Genomic DNA, 17,440 nt, shown 5'->3' with positions numbered 1-17,440 from the left:
AAGGTCCATTATGAAAACGTATTATTACATCACAGAAAAGCAGTTTAGATTGCAAAGGCTGCTTATAAATACTCCTGAATAGACAAATCCAAGCAGAACTTTATTGGCTTATATAAGGCCATGAGGGCGGAGGGTTGATCATACATTTCTTTATGGCGTATTCTATCATTTCTGTCTCTGAAAAATTACCTTCACAAGTCACTCTTTGAATGATACCTTGTAAGATTGGTTATTCAATTTGTAATTCTTCTTCTCTGACTTGGTTCGACTGGGTTGATTACAGTAAATGTCTTTAGCATGATGCTAAGCTAACAGTTTGATATTCAGTTTGAGTTCCCCCAAAAAGTGTAAACACTGTGTCTCTGCCGATGCTATCAAAACATTGCTCTGTTTGTTTGAGCATCAAAACAGTAACACTGGCTCAAACAGTGGTGTGAGTTTGGGGCGGGCTATCTATTTGTCTGACCAATAGCAGGATAGGAGGATTTGAGAAACAGTTATAGAGTGCAACTTCTGGGTTCCAGAAATAAAAACCCCATTAGTTTTCTCTGTAGATTAATTGATTTTTAACAATTACTCCTAAAGACAGACTTGTGAGCTGCAAGGATGTTGACGGTATGTACTTTTGTTGAAGCTGTCAGCCTGTTTTCTTTTTTTTTTTTTCCCAACTATTTTTTAAATAATCATATTTCTCTCATAAAGCTTTTAAATACAGAACTGCTGTGATCACCGAGTTTGTTAATCGATGGTAAATGCTTTTGTTGAAGCCACGCAATTGGTCCAATGGAGGTATCCATTGGTGGCTGAAGGTTTCCTGCGTGTTCGGTCTTTTCGGTGCGTAAAGTAATTTAATTTCAATTAAAATCTAATCTGACTCCATTTTATTATGACCTCGAATTTAGGTTAGAATGCAATTATTAATGATCATTCATCTGATAATTTATCTAGACATATGATTATTCTGTTTAACTCTTTAATCCTATTGTACTCATTCATTCAGATTCTCATGTCGCTCAGAGATCTCGCATCGGCCGTTAGCAGACTTCACTATCACATACTCACCAGTCTTGGTTATTAGACAGAGGTTATTGACTAATACTTTAGAAGGCCGCTCCTATGCTTGCTCGTTCTAAAAGTACTTTTGTTTAGTTCCCATAGATCTGTATACACTTGAATAAAGCAACATTATCTCTAGTCAGAGGACACGACCACTACTAAGATATAAGCCAACCAGCATTACTTTCTCTGATAGTCACTTTGGTTTTGTCGTGCCATGGTTTCCCATGTACACTTAGCTAGAATAGCATTACAGTAAACAGAGGTTAGGCTCACCCTATTTAGGTTGGTTGAACAACATCCAGTTGACCTAAACGGAAATTCCCTTTTAGCCCTTACTGTCTAAGTACACTTGCACTAATACCAAGTGTTAGCCGGATCTCTAAAGATCCAGTTGGTGTGCCCTATGCTCCATCTCAACTGGATTTTAGTCTGTTACTAACCTGACGCAGAAGTGCGGTAACAAGGATACAACGTAATCTACTAGAATCAATAATTTCAGAGTAAACAGAATCAATTCAAATGTAACAATTTATTATCATTCAGGTAAATATGTATTATGCCAATTGCTTAGTCAATTCAGAGATATCAAATCAAATTAATACAAAGACATCAAATTCTCAAAGATAATTCTAAAGCCTCGTACACACCAGGACGATTATCGCGCGCGCTTATCGCCGATGTTTTTCAACGCGTCTTTTGTGTTCATACCCAAGCGATTTTCGCTGGCGATGAGCCGAGTGAACGTGCAAATTCACTCCCTGACATTAGATGGCGCTTAATGAAAAACAGAAATACCTCGGTACACATCGAATCCTATTTGATCTGCAATTCCTCTCCATAACAACTCCCTCTTATCGAGATTTTTGTAGTCGCTGTCACGTTTGTCATAAAGCCCTTTGTGTTCAGACACCAATGAGACCAGCAGCTCTACATTCCTCTTGCCTCGATGCATCTTCTTGGTCTACTTACTTCCTCTTCGTCGTTAGGTATCAATGTGTGCTCGGCAAGACCGTTTTGTGCTTGAGCGCCACCAAGTCATGTTTTACTGTAACTTCAGCAGCTCCAGGCACGTGAACAAAAGCACCAATCTCATTGGTCAGCCAGTTTTTAAAGTGGTGTGTCAAACCAAAAAAAAGTTTTTTTAAAAATGCATTTTGCGCGTCGGTGTGCACACTCACATTAGCGCCCTTTAATCACGCTTACGATTAAAGATGACTTTCAGAAAAATACATAGTATAGAGTGTGTATACACACTCCACACTACGGGCCAATCTTCTTGCAACATTTCCTTAAGTACTCCAAGACAAACATCCTCCAAATGGAGACAGGAACTAACAATTGGAATTTGCATTGATCAAGTATAGTTTACACTTTTTGGAGACAGATGGTAATTTGCATGAAAGACACTGGGAAATGGCACACCTTCTACAGTGAGCAAAATATCTCTTAACTCTTAGGATTTGTATTAGCTTTTAGTCTACTTCTTGTAAGATTGATACCATTGTACCAGTCGCACGGAGACAATTCGAATGATACCAAACATGACTGTGAATATTGCATTCATGTAGCACATTATATTATACTATTGACCATTCTGAGTGAGCTGAGTGAAGGGAGATGGGTGAGGGGAAAGAAGTGGATGTAAAGGATAGGTGAAAAAAGGCGCTTTTCCCGCATCATCTCTCAGTGAGATGTCGAGACGGATGTCTGTATGCTAATACGCTGTGTGTGTATTGTCCGTATCTCAGAAGATCAAAGTGTCTGAGGTTCTTCAGATCTTACGCCATCAGTAATTCAATTTATTCTTAAAATATACGTTTAACAGCAAAATTGGTGGAGAAAACAACATTACCCATGATGCTGTACAGAAAATTCCATCAGTCGCAAAGTGCACCAAATGAGCTCTTTAGCTCCGCCCACTATGCATATTTTGCAATAAAAGTAAAATGATTAGCTTCTATAGATACAATAAAGTTTTATATATCTCCATCAAGTCAATTTGACTCAATTATGTTTAATTCGATAACATATAATAATTCGTGATTTACCTTGTACCTGGTTGGCTTGGTTCATGTGAAAAAATACATCCAGAACCATTGCCACTGAAAAAATGGGTGGCCTCTATGTACTTTATAAGAGAATGCAGTGCATTCTGGGAGGACTTCTCTGAGAAAAATACATGAGCTAATGCTTTGTCCAGAATGTTGTACCTTGAAAGGCAACATAATAATGAACAGCCTTCACATGAAGAGCATGCATATGGTTCCTCTTGTAATGTTTCCTCTTTCTGACCTCTGTAGCTCAAAGGTCCTAGAAGTGTGATGCTCAGTGTATCATCACCATGGTAACAGTGTCATTATCTGTGCAGTGGCATGACCTCAGAAGTCGTAGGGCCGCTGTGATGATTTGAATGGCAGAAAAGCAACGCCAGCTCGTGTCAAACATTCCATTCTGTGTACTAGTTAGAGGAAGGCTGGCATTGAATAGGCACACAAGTAATTAATCTTTCAAGGATTTTCTATGCTTCCAATTTTAAACTGCCCAGAAGGAATGGAAACACAGTTATGTGCCGAAGATTTTGCATCTAAAACCCAGAAAAGCACTTGAACGATTAAAGTCTGCAGTTAGTGGGACTGTTTCATTTTGTATTACAAGCAGCATTCTTGGAAAACAAACCATTTATTCACTGGGACGCCAGAATTTTTCTTTCAAGTTATATTATGAATGAAATGGAATTTCTTTTTTGTGTTAAACAACTGTATCCAAAAATCAAAAAGCTAAAAAGTATGAGCCAGCGTGGATGAAACCAGAGAAGGAGATACAATAAAAATATGGCGTATATCCAGCACAGGGAATTAAATCAATCAGTGAATCTTTTTTTTTTTTTAACCAATTCATTCCAACGTGCAAACCAATCTACTAAAATCAACTGAATGCCGCTAGAAAGATAAAAGCTACTCTACTTAAAAAAAAACAAAGCTACTCTCTTTTGAAAAAAGTAGTATTGTATTGAATGTTCACTTTCGGGGTACTTCAAATTAAGTATTTTTTTTAAATAACTGGATTTGCAAATAATAGAAAAATAACTAAATAAAATGCCTCTTAAGTGTATTTAAAGAGGGTACACTTTTATAACTTTCTTAATGTAATTAAGTAGAGTGTGCTTCATAATAATATTATATTAAGGCCTGGTTTCACAGACAGAGCTTAGGTTAAGCCAGGATTAGGCCGCAGTTCAATTAGGACATTTAAGTATCTTTTATAAATGTACCTTAGAATAAAACATTACTGGTGAGCATCTTGAGACAAATCAATAACACTGACGTATTTAAAGATATGTCACTACAAGCTTCTTTCAGTTGAAACAGCCCAGACATGCATTTTAGTCTGAGACTAGGCTTAAGCCTTGTCTGTGAAACCGGGGGCATATGTTTTATTTTAAAATATATTTTAAATAATTGTTTTAACAATCTTTTGCCATGCTTTAAATAAGCACACTTGATGTACACTTGATGTGTTGACTAACATCTAAAGCACATGTAAAGTACTTGATTATATTTTAAACGGTAGTGTTATGTGATATTTGAAGTAAATATACTTTAAATCAGCTAAATTGCACAATCATTTACAATTGTGTAATTACAGATATATTCAAAACAAACACATTTCAATAGAAATGGCATTAAATATGTTATTTAGTTTACCACAAATGCTTGTCAGTACATTGGACAGTACATTTTAACTATATTTCAAAGACAATAGAAGGAATTATGAAATTGTACATTTAATGAATTAGTTCCTACTTAAGTTCAACTAATTACATGTATTATACATTTAAACTATAATGCATTTTAATTTACAGTAATTGTATATAACATGCAATTAAGTGCCCGGAAACATTACATTCAGTTTGCACGAGTTTACAGTCTTTTGCACAAGTATATTATAAGTACTCTTTTTAAAAGTATGCTGAAGTGTACTTCATTTTCACAAGGGCTGTCACACCTCTGAAAAATGTAAATGTAAAATCCACGCGTTCAGTTTTAAGTGTGAAATCATTAAGTTTTGCGTGGGCACATGATATTAGTTTGATAATGAAAGCTGCCCATTAACCTCATTCAAAACTTTTTAACAAAGGAACCTCCTTCTCAAAGTTTGTTTAAAATGTCACTGACAACACTTTATGTTTCAGCAGGGAAAATAACACCTCACAGTCAGACGGGTTGTCATAAGATGTCATCCACTGTTGCAACTCTCGAGTTAACTGCCGGGCCCATGGGGGTGCATCTCTCCTTCCCCGGGTGGCGTGTGTATTGTGTTAGTGATGTTTTAATGATTCTAGATGAAGTGGGTGGTGAGGGGAAGATTGCCACTTGCAGTAGATTTCAGCAGATGATTGCTCTTCAGCAGCAGGAGGCTGACACTAGTGCCGAAGCCCTGGTGTTTCAGCCATCAGCCTGAAGGATGACTCGCTCCGAGCTTTTGACCTATTTTTTGACCTCCGATCCCCTCTCTGGGTTAATGTCCCCCTTCGTTTGCATGTCCATTCGGTGTTTGAAGGCCGTTTCTGAAGTTCTCTAGCTGTCCTTGGATTTTTAAATTTAAATTGTGTTTGGATGTAACTTTGTTGCTTTCAAACTAGAGGTTTTGGTGCACAGCTGGGTTCAGTTGACCATAAAGCTTAGTTTGTTTGATTAGTGGCAGCTGCAGAACTCAGGTAGGCACCAAAAAAATCATGCTTGAGTCCTTTTTAAAGGGGGGCATGAAGTTTGAACTCAAATAACAAAAATAAATGTCTAAGTATAACCTTGTTGCTGTAACGCTAGAGGTTTTGGTGCACACCTGGGTTCAGTTGACCATAAAAGTCAGTTCAATTGATTTATGTCAGTTGCAAAAATCAGGTAGGCACCAAAAAAATCATGCTTGAGAAAAGAAGGCTGTGGTGTTTAAAAGAAATGAAATGAAATAAATAAAATAATAATTAAAAAAGAAAAAAAACAATAAATGTGGACCAACATAAAAGGAGAAAAAATAAGGTTAATATGGTGGCTGCATGTATGATTGGAAGTCTCGCTTTTCAGTTAAAAAAAAAATGCTTTCATTTTTTAATTATATTTTTATTTTTATTTTTAGTATGATATGAGCTAGAACAACAGCATGTTTTCAGCTAAAGCATTATTATTATCATTTTATTACTTTATTTTGGTGTCATTTTCTTTATTATAGTCTGTTACAAAAAAAAATGAAAATACTCACATTTGCATTTTGTGTTTTTGTTTTTTGTCCACAGGTTCTTCAGCACCACCATGCAGTTCATGAGATTTCCTACATTGCGAAAGATATCACGGACCACAGAGCCTTTGGTTATGTATGTGGGAAAGAGGGAAACCATCGGTTTGTGGCCATAAAAACGGCTCAGTCTGTAAGTACTTATACATGAAAAGGGCAAAAAATTTGACTATGTATATGTGTGTTGTACATACGCTATATGTCCAAATGTATATTTCAAAAACTGTGAGTGTATTTGCTGCTATGACAGCTTCCACTCCTCTGGAAAGACTTGATCTCTGTGCCTCTGTCTTGCGTTCGTTCCCTCACTCTGTTTCTGTCTTTGTCTCTGTTGTTGTTTGCTTCTGCTGCTGTTCTTTGTTGTTGCATTGCTCTAGTCTGCAGTGCTGCAGTTCTGGGGCAGTTGCTCAATTGATTTCCACACCAGGTCGATGAGTTTCTGCTGTCCTCTCTCTCCCCCCATCCATTGTACAGTATATTAATTATCACAATCTCACATTTCTCTTTTTTTCTCTCTCTCTCTTCTGCTATTTCACCTCTTTTTGCCCTTCTCCCCTTTCTCCTCTCCTCTCCTCTTATCTTATCTTATCTTATCCTGTCCCTCAATTGTTAGGTCATTTACACCACAATCACAAACGTCCTCCTAATTAAGTATTTTCTAATATTTGTATTGTTCTTAATTTCCAATCAAGCTGTTATTTTGTCAAATTTGCATGAAGTGTGAAAATATTATTTAATCGTGTGTATCTAGGAAGCTTTTAGCCTTTGGGCCATTTTATTCCAATTATTACAATGTAATTTCCAACATGAAATACTATTAAATACAACAGATAAACAATAAAAAACTGTGAAAACTGTTTTATTTCTAAAAGTAAACAGGGCCAAATAGTTGAAGAAACACGCATATACCACACTACTGAAAGATGAAATGATACTATATCATATATGTCTTTCTTCATGTCTTTTCCTGTAAACAATCTTTCTTTCTTTCTTTCTTACATCTTCTCATATTGCTTTTCATTGGTGTGAGTTTTCTGGAGCAGGCAGCAGAAAAACACCCAAGGCGGATTTTGAGGACAAATTTTCGCTTCAGATTTTCATTCATGTATTTACGGAGATATTAGTGACATTTAGGCTGTGCTGGGCAGGAGATGCATTTTTAATGCTAGCATGGAGCTTTGGTGCTAACTACAAAGAGTGAAGTTTGATCTGACCCAGCCCTTTTAAATGGAAAGCACTTTCTTCTGTCACCTCTCATCTGGCAGATTTAAGAGCAGCCGAAGCAGAGGTTAAGAGGTCTTTATTATGCCTTTTCCAAGATACTCTGATACTCTGTTATGTCTTTTGCTCTGAATTGCTTGAAGAAATGTGCAGAAAATACAGCGGATCTTCAATATGCACCCTTATTGAGAAGATCATCTCACCTCTTCCTCTGTCTCTATAAATCTGTGACTCTCTGCCTGTGTATCTGCGTGTGTTCCCAGGCTGAGCCTGTGATCCTTGACCTCCGTGACCTTTTCCAGTTGATTTATGAGATTAAGCAGAGGGAAGAAATCGAGAAGAAAGCTCAGAAGGACAAGCAGTGCGAACAAGCTGTTTATCAGGTAACACACTCACAGAAAACCTTCACACTCGCATAAACTCAAAACCCCAAAGAGAATTTACAGTTTCTAATGCTCGGTCATAAATACAACTGCATATACGTGTGCCGGCGAATGAGAGCGGTGTAAAAGAGAAACAAAAACAAACTCCAAAGGGAATAATGAAATATGCAATACAAAAGGATGAAAATACAGAAAACAACACATTTCCGAGAGGGCTTATTTATTATTTATTTCAGAGAATTATATTTACATGAGGCCGGGTGCACACTGATGTCACAAATAGTTTATAATAATTAATAGCATAGTAATATTTATTACATTTCTGTACTGATACAATAAATATATTTAGCAAAATTATTTATTATATTTTATAGTATTTCAATTGTTTTATTACTATTTATTTATATTAGTTTATATTAATGTATTAATTAATTTGACATTATTTTAAATGAATGTATTTTAAATCAAAATCCAATTTTTATACAACAACTGTCATAGTATTTATACATTTATTAATACATACACCATACCACATTTATAGTGTATATATATATATATATATATATATATATATATATGTCATACTACATGTGTATTAAATATTACATCTAATATTAATTATTACATCAATATTAACATTACATTAATAGGCAAAATCGTACAGTGTGCACCAAGCACCTGGCAGCTCTTTCCCGTTTCTCTGTCTGTTGAATCTCAGGTGCATTTCTGAAGGGTGATTTGCTTCCCACTGCTTTTTCAATTGAGACAAATCCTACATTTGTGTTCCTGTTCTCACTGGCTGATGTCAAAAATGCTTTTGCTCTGTTTTGACATGAATGACCAAAAATGGGCTGCTTTTTCTCGTCGTCATCTTCTCTCCCGTTTCCCTCTTTCTCTACTCTCCTTCCTCCAATCACCCCCTCTCTGTGCGATCACTCCTGCAGACCATTTTGGAGGAAGATGTGGAGGATCCCGTGTATCAGGTAACGCTTTGAAATAAAACATTAATCATTATGTCTGCCTGAAAGTACACTGTCAAATTAGTGTGCCTCTCACTGTCACTTTAAACAGGGCTCCCTGTTCAATAATATGCGTTTAATCTCATTTACAGAAATAAATAATTCCTCTCCATTCTCTCTCTTCTCACTCCTCCTGAATTAATAAGACCTGGTATTTTGTCATTTGTATATAGAAATAAATGGTGAATCATCGCTGTGATGTGTTGTTAACTTTTCCTTTTCATAAATGGGGTGTAAGACTCTGATGCAATAGTGATTCTGGGAGCCTCCTTAATTTTGTACTGAAAACAGACAGCTTTAACACATCTCATCTGGGCTGCGTGTGTGTGTGTGTGTGTGTGTGTGTCTGTTTACATGCATTACATTGACTTTCCGTATTGTCCGTTGTGCATCATAATGGGAATGAATATGGAATGTAATGTATATGATTGGAGTGTATCTTTAAATAGCAAGCCTGGATGTCCATTAGCCGTTAGTAACAAAGTAGCAGAGAAATGAGAAACGTTGCTTCTAGGCCTAGCAGTTAGCTTAAGATTCAGTCATTACTAAAAGTAGCGCAGACCTGATAAGCATTAACAATTTGCTGTTAAGAGGGCTTGAGAGGAGAAGAATTAGCCAATGGCTAACTGTGTAACAAAATGAATCAGCCAATGGCGACAGTACTTTGTAAATGGGAACGGCTAAGCCATTAGATCTAATGTCACAGAAAATGGAGACGATTCTGCTATTAGTGCAAATGTGGTCTTGAAAAGACAGGAGTTAGAGATTAGCTTGAGTGCTGCTTGCCAAAAATCGCTTTCTTCTCTGTGTGGTCCATGTGTGTTATTGAGGAATATACCACATATATGGGTTTTAATGGTTCTGCCATTTAAAAAAATAGTCTTAAAGCTCAGTGGCTAGCTTTTCAAATGCAAACCAACACTGGGAAAGTTTTGTTACCCCCTGCTAAGCTAACATTAGCATGCCTCATTAAAGAAACATGCAGCGTTGTGTTTTACACTGTGATTTATTTCTCTTTAATGTTGTAAAATTCATTCCATCGCCCTGTTTGCAGGTACAGAAACAGGGGTACAGATACACAGGAAAAAAATTTAAAGACTGAATATATGCATGAGGCATAGGTTAGAAAGAACACCTAATAATTCTTCCCTCCAAAAGGTTTTTTATTATTCTCTGTACGGAAGTTGTAGTTGCAGTGAAAGGTGGCCTAAAGTGACCATAATGCTTTGCTAGGCAAGTGCATGTTGCTAAAGGTCAAGATGGTAACCATGTCACAGCTTCGTTTAGTCCCTCATTGTTGCGAGGGTCACTGCGCTGCTCCTGGGGCCGCTTTTGATTCTATGTGATCAATCAGATTTCTTCCTTTTCTCTTTTCTTTTCACACTCACCTTTTTCCTGTCCCTTTGCCTTTTTATCTTCCTCTGCTGCCGATGTTGTAGTACATTGTATTTGAGGCGGGACACGAGCCCATCCGTGACCAATCAGAGGAGAGCATATATCAGGTACACTACCAAATCATAATAATGTTCTTAATAAAGGTACTTTTTACTGATAATCACTATTAGTGTGCAATGAAAACTATAAAAGACATTCACCAGGAGTAACAATTTAGTTTTTATTAATATAGTTCTAGATAAAATTATGTGTATGGGGGATTTGAAAATGTGACAGCATTTTAGTTTTTTAAGCTATAAAAGAGGATGTTATAATTTAAGAGTTAAAAAATATTCTTAAAAAACGTGGAAAAGTTTTTTCTTGTAAGTGTGAAAATAGACTAATTAAATCAAAAGGTTAACAATTCATTCATAACATATTTTTCATAAATTATTATAATGTTATATTATAATATCTTTTAATAATATTTCAATATAATGTATGCTAATAAAATGTATTAATATCGTCAAATGCTTATTTTACAAGTTCTGCCCAAAGCACTTAAATAAATAAATAAATGAAGTCTCTCATAAATACTCTATTTTTGTAATTACAAAAAGTAAAAACGTTTTCAAGGATTACTTCATCTGATTGATATTTCAGATTATTACCTTGTTTGAAAACTTGGTGTAGGGTTTTCTTTTAAACAATTATGACACAATTATGAAATTGTTAGTAAATTTCACACAAAAAAAGCAAGTAACGCATTGAATTAAACTTTACCTTTTGAAGTAGAAAGACTGAAATAGTATTTTCTTGTATATATAATAATCTTTGTTTTATTTACAACTTTGAAAAACCATTTACGGTGCTTTTTTAGGGAGTGTTGAAATCGGTTGTTGTCCACCACACAATACAATCTGTCAGTTTGATAAACCTTATACATAAAACATACACCTATATCATTAAAAGCTATCAAGGACCGGTTTTGATAACAAACAGCCAATAGGGAGCCTCTAAATAAACCACCATTCTTCTTTAGATAAGACTTTAGAAGAATCCCATGTTTTGATGGTGCAGCTGCTGACAGCTCCACTGTGTAGCTGCCAGAGTCCCACCTGTGAATTAGAACAGAGTGCTACACCAAGCCACACTAATTCAGCGTGACGGCCCTTTCAAAGATTTACACCCAACAATGTTTCGTGCTCCAGGCGCCATGACCATGACAACAGCAGGTGTTGTATCCCCAGGTGCTGCTTTGTTTTGTCACCTGTGGCTTGAATCAAAAAGAGACACTGCCCAGCAAAACAATAAACACATCAGTGCCACCAACAATTTTCCAGCCTGTCTCCTCCACAACTTTATCCATTTCCGACTTAACGTCCCAGTCAGTTTAGTTGCTCTTTGAAAGCTTGAAACGCCATTAGGGACCGAATTATACCTTCTAACTATTCAAATGTGTGCACAGCTCTCGAGCGCTAACCTGACACATCACAAACTCCTGCACTTGTTGCTGACATCAGGACAGATATCGGAAACTCGGGAGCATGAAAGAGACATCTGCTTGCTGTCACCTCTTTAAAACCAGGATCAGCTAACACCTGATCGCATCTCATATCAATCAAAAAAGACAGATTGGCCCAGTCAAATTTAATCTGCGTGAACATCACTTTTGAAATTTGATAACAGCGATGAACTAGGGAAACCTAAACGAACAGAACAAGAGATATATCTATATGTCTCTAAACCTCATAAAATAACACAATACAGCATCTCATAGCTAGATAAGCTCATTAACCAAAGGTAACAGTATGCAGCAAAAGTAACCTTGACCTCCAGCGGGCCCCTTGGATCCCGAGTGGCTTTGGCTCTGGCAAACTTTACATAGCATGACTGAAGGATTGATGCTGAGTGTAGGGAGCTTTCCCAGGTCTGCATAGAGAAATTACTCTGCTTTGAGAGGAAGCAGCAGGTCTCTCCTCTGCCCTTTCTCCAAATGAAAGAGTGAGAATGATTAATCATTGCCGTCACTGTGTGATCTTTGAATAAAAGAAATGGAAAGATCACTTCAAGTGTACGATCAAATAAAAACACAGCGGTAATCAGTCTCTCAGCAAGAGGGAAATTAAGAACAATTGCAAATTAGAGAGCGAGAAGACATTGAAATAACAGAGAATGAAAGGATCGGCATCTTTAATACCGTGTATTGTGAAGATGAAAATGATGGTACCAGATTATATGAACTGAGAAATCCGCAGTAAAATAAAATATAAAATAATTTTTTTTTTTAGCTTTATCTAAAATATGTATTTGCTTTGTTATAAATAAAACATGTATCATAAAGAAATGATCATTCAAGCTAAATTTGATTTCTACTATTTGCATCTTGCATTTCATTATTAATTAAAACACAACACATTATACACAGACAATGACTCATTTTGCTCTCCAGGAAGCATAAAATGTGCATTCTGCATTGACCTTGTAAAATCTCCTGCTGAAATCTGAACTAATGGTAACTTGTCATGTTAACTGTGCATTTGGCTGGGCTCCCTGTCCACACCAGGTCCCTACCAGCCAACAAAAGGAGGGAGTTTATGACGTCCCAAAGCGACATCCAGTGAGTGGACCTGTGTGTGTTTGTTTATGTGACTATCCTGTGCCTCTCTCTGGCAAACCGTTCAATACAGTATGTAAACCACCAAGCATCAAGCATGTCCCTCTCCCTGTCTCGAGTCTTGTGAGGAGTTCAGCAGCACTCATTCCCCGGCTTACAGTAAATCGCATAGACTGTGCACTCTTAATTTTCCCCTGGTGTTTGTGTGTTTTTGGCTGGTTGTGTTTGTTTCCTGACGGCTGATCATTTTCTTTGTGAAAATCTAGTTGTTTGGGTTATGGGCATTACGTGATTGGTCAGTTTTGCATGATGTACGCTTGTCTTCACCCCATAATAAGGACAGCTGATGGCATTCCAGCCTTGTGAATCAAGTTAGTTCACCTAAAATTAAAACTCTCATACTTACCTTTATGTTATTCTAAACCTGTATGACTTTATTTCTTCCATGGAATACTGCGATTTTAAAGAATATACTTTCTCTTTTTCATGCAGTTACAATGACTGTCAGTGAGTCTGAAGCTGTCAAGCTTTAAAAACAACATAAAAGCACCATAAAATGGTCCATAGGATTCACAAATAATATCATGTGATTATGATATGAGTTTTGTGTGACAAACAGGCAGAAATGTAATTCAGTATTCACTGAAACCCCTGAATATACAACACAAGTCATACACTGAAACAAACATTTATATAGAAATAATTTTCTCTCAGAAATTGCTAGTACATTTCACGAACAATTACAAAGAAACTGCAAGTACCATTGAATTAAATGTTACATTTTGAAGTAGAAAACCTGGGATAGTATTTTCTTGCAAAATGTACTTCAACAATCTTATTTTCTTAGAAAAATCTTTTCATTTGTATGGTATTTTGAAGATACTAGTATTGAAAAGAGCAACTCCGGACATATATATTTTTTCCCATTTGTGTTCCATTGAAGAATTAAAGTCATTGAAGTTTGAATCAACATGACAGAACTTTAATTTTCAGTGAACTTTCCCTTCATTGCCACACCATGAATGCCCATTAATCATGCATGATCTACAATAAAAGATGAAAAGTCTGTGTAGCTTATATGGGTTGGCTGATGCAGTCATTTAAATGAGAGACAGCAAACATGACTGTTTGATTTGTGCTCGTGCATCTGTGATTGTACTGAGATTATGCTAGTGAATTTTGCTCTCTCTCTTTAAATGGTGGCCGATTGCTTGTCAGGCCTTTTGGCTTCAACATTTACATACTGATATGTAAAAATGGCTGATCTTTTCATGTTCAGGTCAGTGTTTCTGCTGTCTGTACCTCTCCTGTGTTATAGCTGCTCTGTTCTTTCAGTCTTAGCTCAGCTAAATACACCCACTATCACAACACATACAATCCCAGCAAAGTCCCTGAAGTTGGTTGAGTCTGTCCTCAGTGTTCAGTTGTTTAGGTCTCTCCAGACCTGGAAAATAATGTTTTAGTTGGCTTTTCCTCATCTCAACCCCACATATCACCTTGTGCCACTGTCTGGTATCTCTTCCTCTCGCCTCTTCCATCATGTTTTCAAACACCTACTCACTCTTTTCTCTCTTCCTCACACACATTTTCAGCCTTCTTCCTCTCTCCTATTTCAATCTAAGTCGTCTGGCCTCTTGATCCTGCCTTCCCCAGCTTTTTCATTCCTGTCTAAGCAAAATCTACACAGCTTTAACTCATAAAATAACTCCCTCGGCTCTACAGAATTGGCTTTTGAACCGCTGTAAATCTGTTTTGTATTGTGCATCTGCACACACATTGTGGATCCGAATTTATTTTTCGGAATTATTTTTAAATGCACTTCTACTATTTTTTATTTCTTTTTAGCCACGCATTATGATGCAAATTCACTAAACAGTTGCTCTGCTATTGTCATTGCCATTCTTTTTAGCTCAAACATACTGTTCTATAAAAACTAATCGTATATTGTGTAATGCCCAGCTTTATTGACAAAACAAAACAAAACAAAAAATAAAAAAGCAATATTTGCTTACCGTTGTGGGCTATGTTGTGAAATTAATTATTTAAATTCCAGAAAGCAGTTTTTTTTATAAAATAGACACTTGTGTGCATTTACTACCAATGATGGAAGGAGTTATTATTAAAAAATGATCAAATAATGAAAAAGAGTGGAAATTAGCCATTCGTTTATTTTTGTTTTGTTGTTTTTTTGTGTTGTTGTTGTTTTTAATATTTTGTTTCGTCTTGTCTTTTCTTGTTTTTTGTTTTGTGTTGTTTTGTTTTATTCTGTTGTTTTGTCTTGTTTTTGTGTTGTTTTTTATTGTATTTTTTTATTCTGTTTAATTTCTTTGTTTTTTGTGTTTTGTTTTGTTTTATTCTCTTTTTATTCTTGTTTGGTTTTGTCTCGTTTTTGTGTTGTGTTTTTAATGTTTTGTTTTATTCTGTTTTTCTTTTGTCTTGTTTTTGTTTTGTTTTATTCTGTTTTGTTTTTCGTTTTGCAGCCTTTACCACAGAAATTGGCAACAGTATTATGCAAACTACATTTAGCATACATTTTCTGTGCTTGTTTGTGCATTAATTTGCATATTTCCTTTGAACAAATTTGCGCTAAAACAAAGCATGTGCAAATAAACGACACTCTCAGTTGGCGCCATTTATTCTTAGTGAATTCCCTCCATTATATGTCTTGCTGTTTAAGAAGTGATTTGTTGATAAAGAGTATTTATGCTGAAGCATTGCTTTAAATAACTCATTAGTGTTGTTCTTTTTTCTACTACCTCTCCATGTATTATTTAATTTCATAGCTGTGCTTCCCAGTTGGTCTCATGCCTGTGGCTATATGATCAGTCAGAGCACAAGACATTAACACTCCGGCCGTAATGAAATGGGCAACACTAAAAGCGCACAAGACACTGCGAAGATAATTATTATCTCCGAGGGGACGATTAATTGATAGTCGTTTGAAGTGATAATGATGATAGAAAGTAGACTGATGGATTGTGGCAAGATAAGCCAGATACTCATGCATTTGCATAAAATACTAATGTTTACCCTCAGCACTGTTCTAAATGTAGCCATGGAGACAGTTTAGTGTAAATACTGTAATTTCAGTTATGGAATTACAATGCATCATGTGAGTCATACTTCCACATGAGAGGCAGCTTGTTATAATAAGAGATAAGAAGGTGGTTATCAGCACTCATGATATCCATCAGTAATAAGGTGTCAGCAGCATGCAGGATGCTTTGACTGACACAGTTCATCACTATGGGGCCCAGCTGTCATCTTTCCCATTATCCTCAATGGTGATCCCCAAGGGTGCGTAAAGAGATTGATTTGATGGCATCTCTTGGGTCGGTAATATTACAGCCATTTAATTCAGCTACTGGCTGCAGTATAAAACGCCGGTTCCAGCTCAATGACCTTCAAAATCAAACAAAGTGAGACGAACACCATCATCCTGAAAACATGACAGGAACAAATCAAAATGTTAGTTTTTTCTTCTTCATGAAACACAAGCGGAACAAAATTGAGTCCAAATTGTTTGTAAACGTAGATTGTTGCATAATTCTGAACACTGAAATTAGTTCTGCTCATGTTTTATGAATGAGGTGTTTAATAGTTTTGCTGCTTCAATGTGAGACAGCTGAACTGATTGTCGTGGTCTTCAAGTGAAGAAAGCTACACAATCCAAAACTGTTTTCTCTCATTCCCTCTCTATTACATCTCCTCTGCTTTCCTTCATGATTGTCATATCAGTCATTTCCACAAAATTAGTAGATGTCACTAGCATTGGCTTATTTCTGCTTACCTTTCTCAGACGCCTCCCATTAACATCCTTTCATTCTTAAAGATAAGCGCTAACACTGAAACAGCAAGCGCTAACTCAGAGAGGCTTTCAGACTTAACCATCTCAAGTGTCACCTGCTTCTCCAAACCAAGCCACTGACCTGGTGTTAGCTCTTGCTTGATTTTATTGCATGTTTTACATGTATGTGTTTTTTTTATTTTTTGTTTGTATCTTTTTATGTTATTCTAGATGTTGTATGTATATTATGTTGTCAGTGTTAATTGTGGTCTTACTTGGTTAGCCGGATAACTTTCGGCACAACATGAGAAGCCTGGGGGATTTCTTTTGTGACAGAAATCAATGTGAATGTCTGCCAATATAGTAGCGCCTTTAGCAGATCATGCACTTTAAACTGAAAATGGTCATATTTGTTTTCCTGTATTTTATAGTTATTTTATAGTTTTATAGTATTTTTTATTAAATTATATGATATTTTTTTATTGTTTTTATATTAAGTTGGGTTTTTAAAATGGGCCCCCTTGGTCCCCATTGTAATGACATTTATATACGGTATCATGTTTTACATCTTAAAAAAATGATAACACTTTACAATAAGGTCCCATTAGTTAATGTGTTAGCTGTAACTGACTGATTAAAATACACACACACACAAACATATATATATATATATATATATATATATATATAT

At 36.1% G+C, this 17,440-nt stretch overlaps 1 protein-coding gene across 5 annotated transcripts in view; it reads left to right on the top strand.

Annotated features, from left to right (window-relative positions):
* The window catches only part of LOC107597792 (disabled homolog 1-like), a 171,127-nt gene that overhangs the window by 129,530 nt on the left and 24,157 nt on the right, over positions 1-17,440 (top strand). For 4 of the 5 annotated variants that reach the window (XM_016288974.1, XM_016288972.1, XM_016288975.1 and 1 more), the window contains exons 5-9: positions 6,350-6,481; positions 7,833-7,952; positions 8,897-8,935; positions 10,411-10,473; positions 12,912-12,965. In XM_016288974.1, coding sequence (XP_016144460.1) covers positions 6,350-6,481; positions 7,833-7,952; positions 8,897-8,935; positions 10,411-10,473; positions 12,912-12,965 — 408 coding nt within the window. The remainder of the gene's footprint in view (positions 1-6,349; positions 6,482-7,832; positions 7,953-8,896; positions 8,936-10,410; positions 10,474-12,911; positions 12,966-17,440) is intronic. The other variant, XM_016288976.1, reaches the window with a different exon arrangement.

This window comes from Sinocyclocheilus grahami, unplaced genomic scaffold (genome assembly GCF_001515645.1).
Source record: "Sinocyclocheilus grahami isolate Dianchi unplaced genomic scaffold, SAMN03320097.WGS_v1.1 scaffold237.1, whole genome shotgun sequence".
In the NCBI taxonomy this organism is placed as follows: Eukaryota; Metazoa; Chordata; class Actinopteri; order Cypriniformes; family Cyprinidae; genus Sinocyclocheilus; species Sinocyclocheilus grahami.
This window is presented reverse-complemented; position numbering and strand designations above follow the sequence as displayed.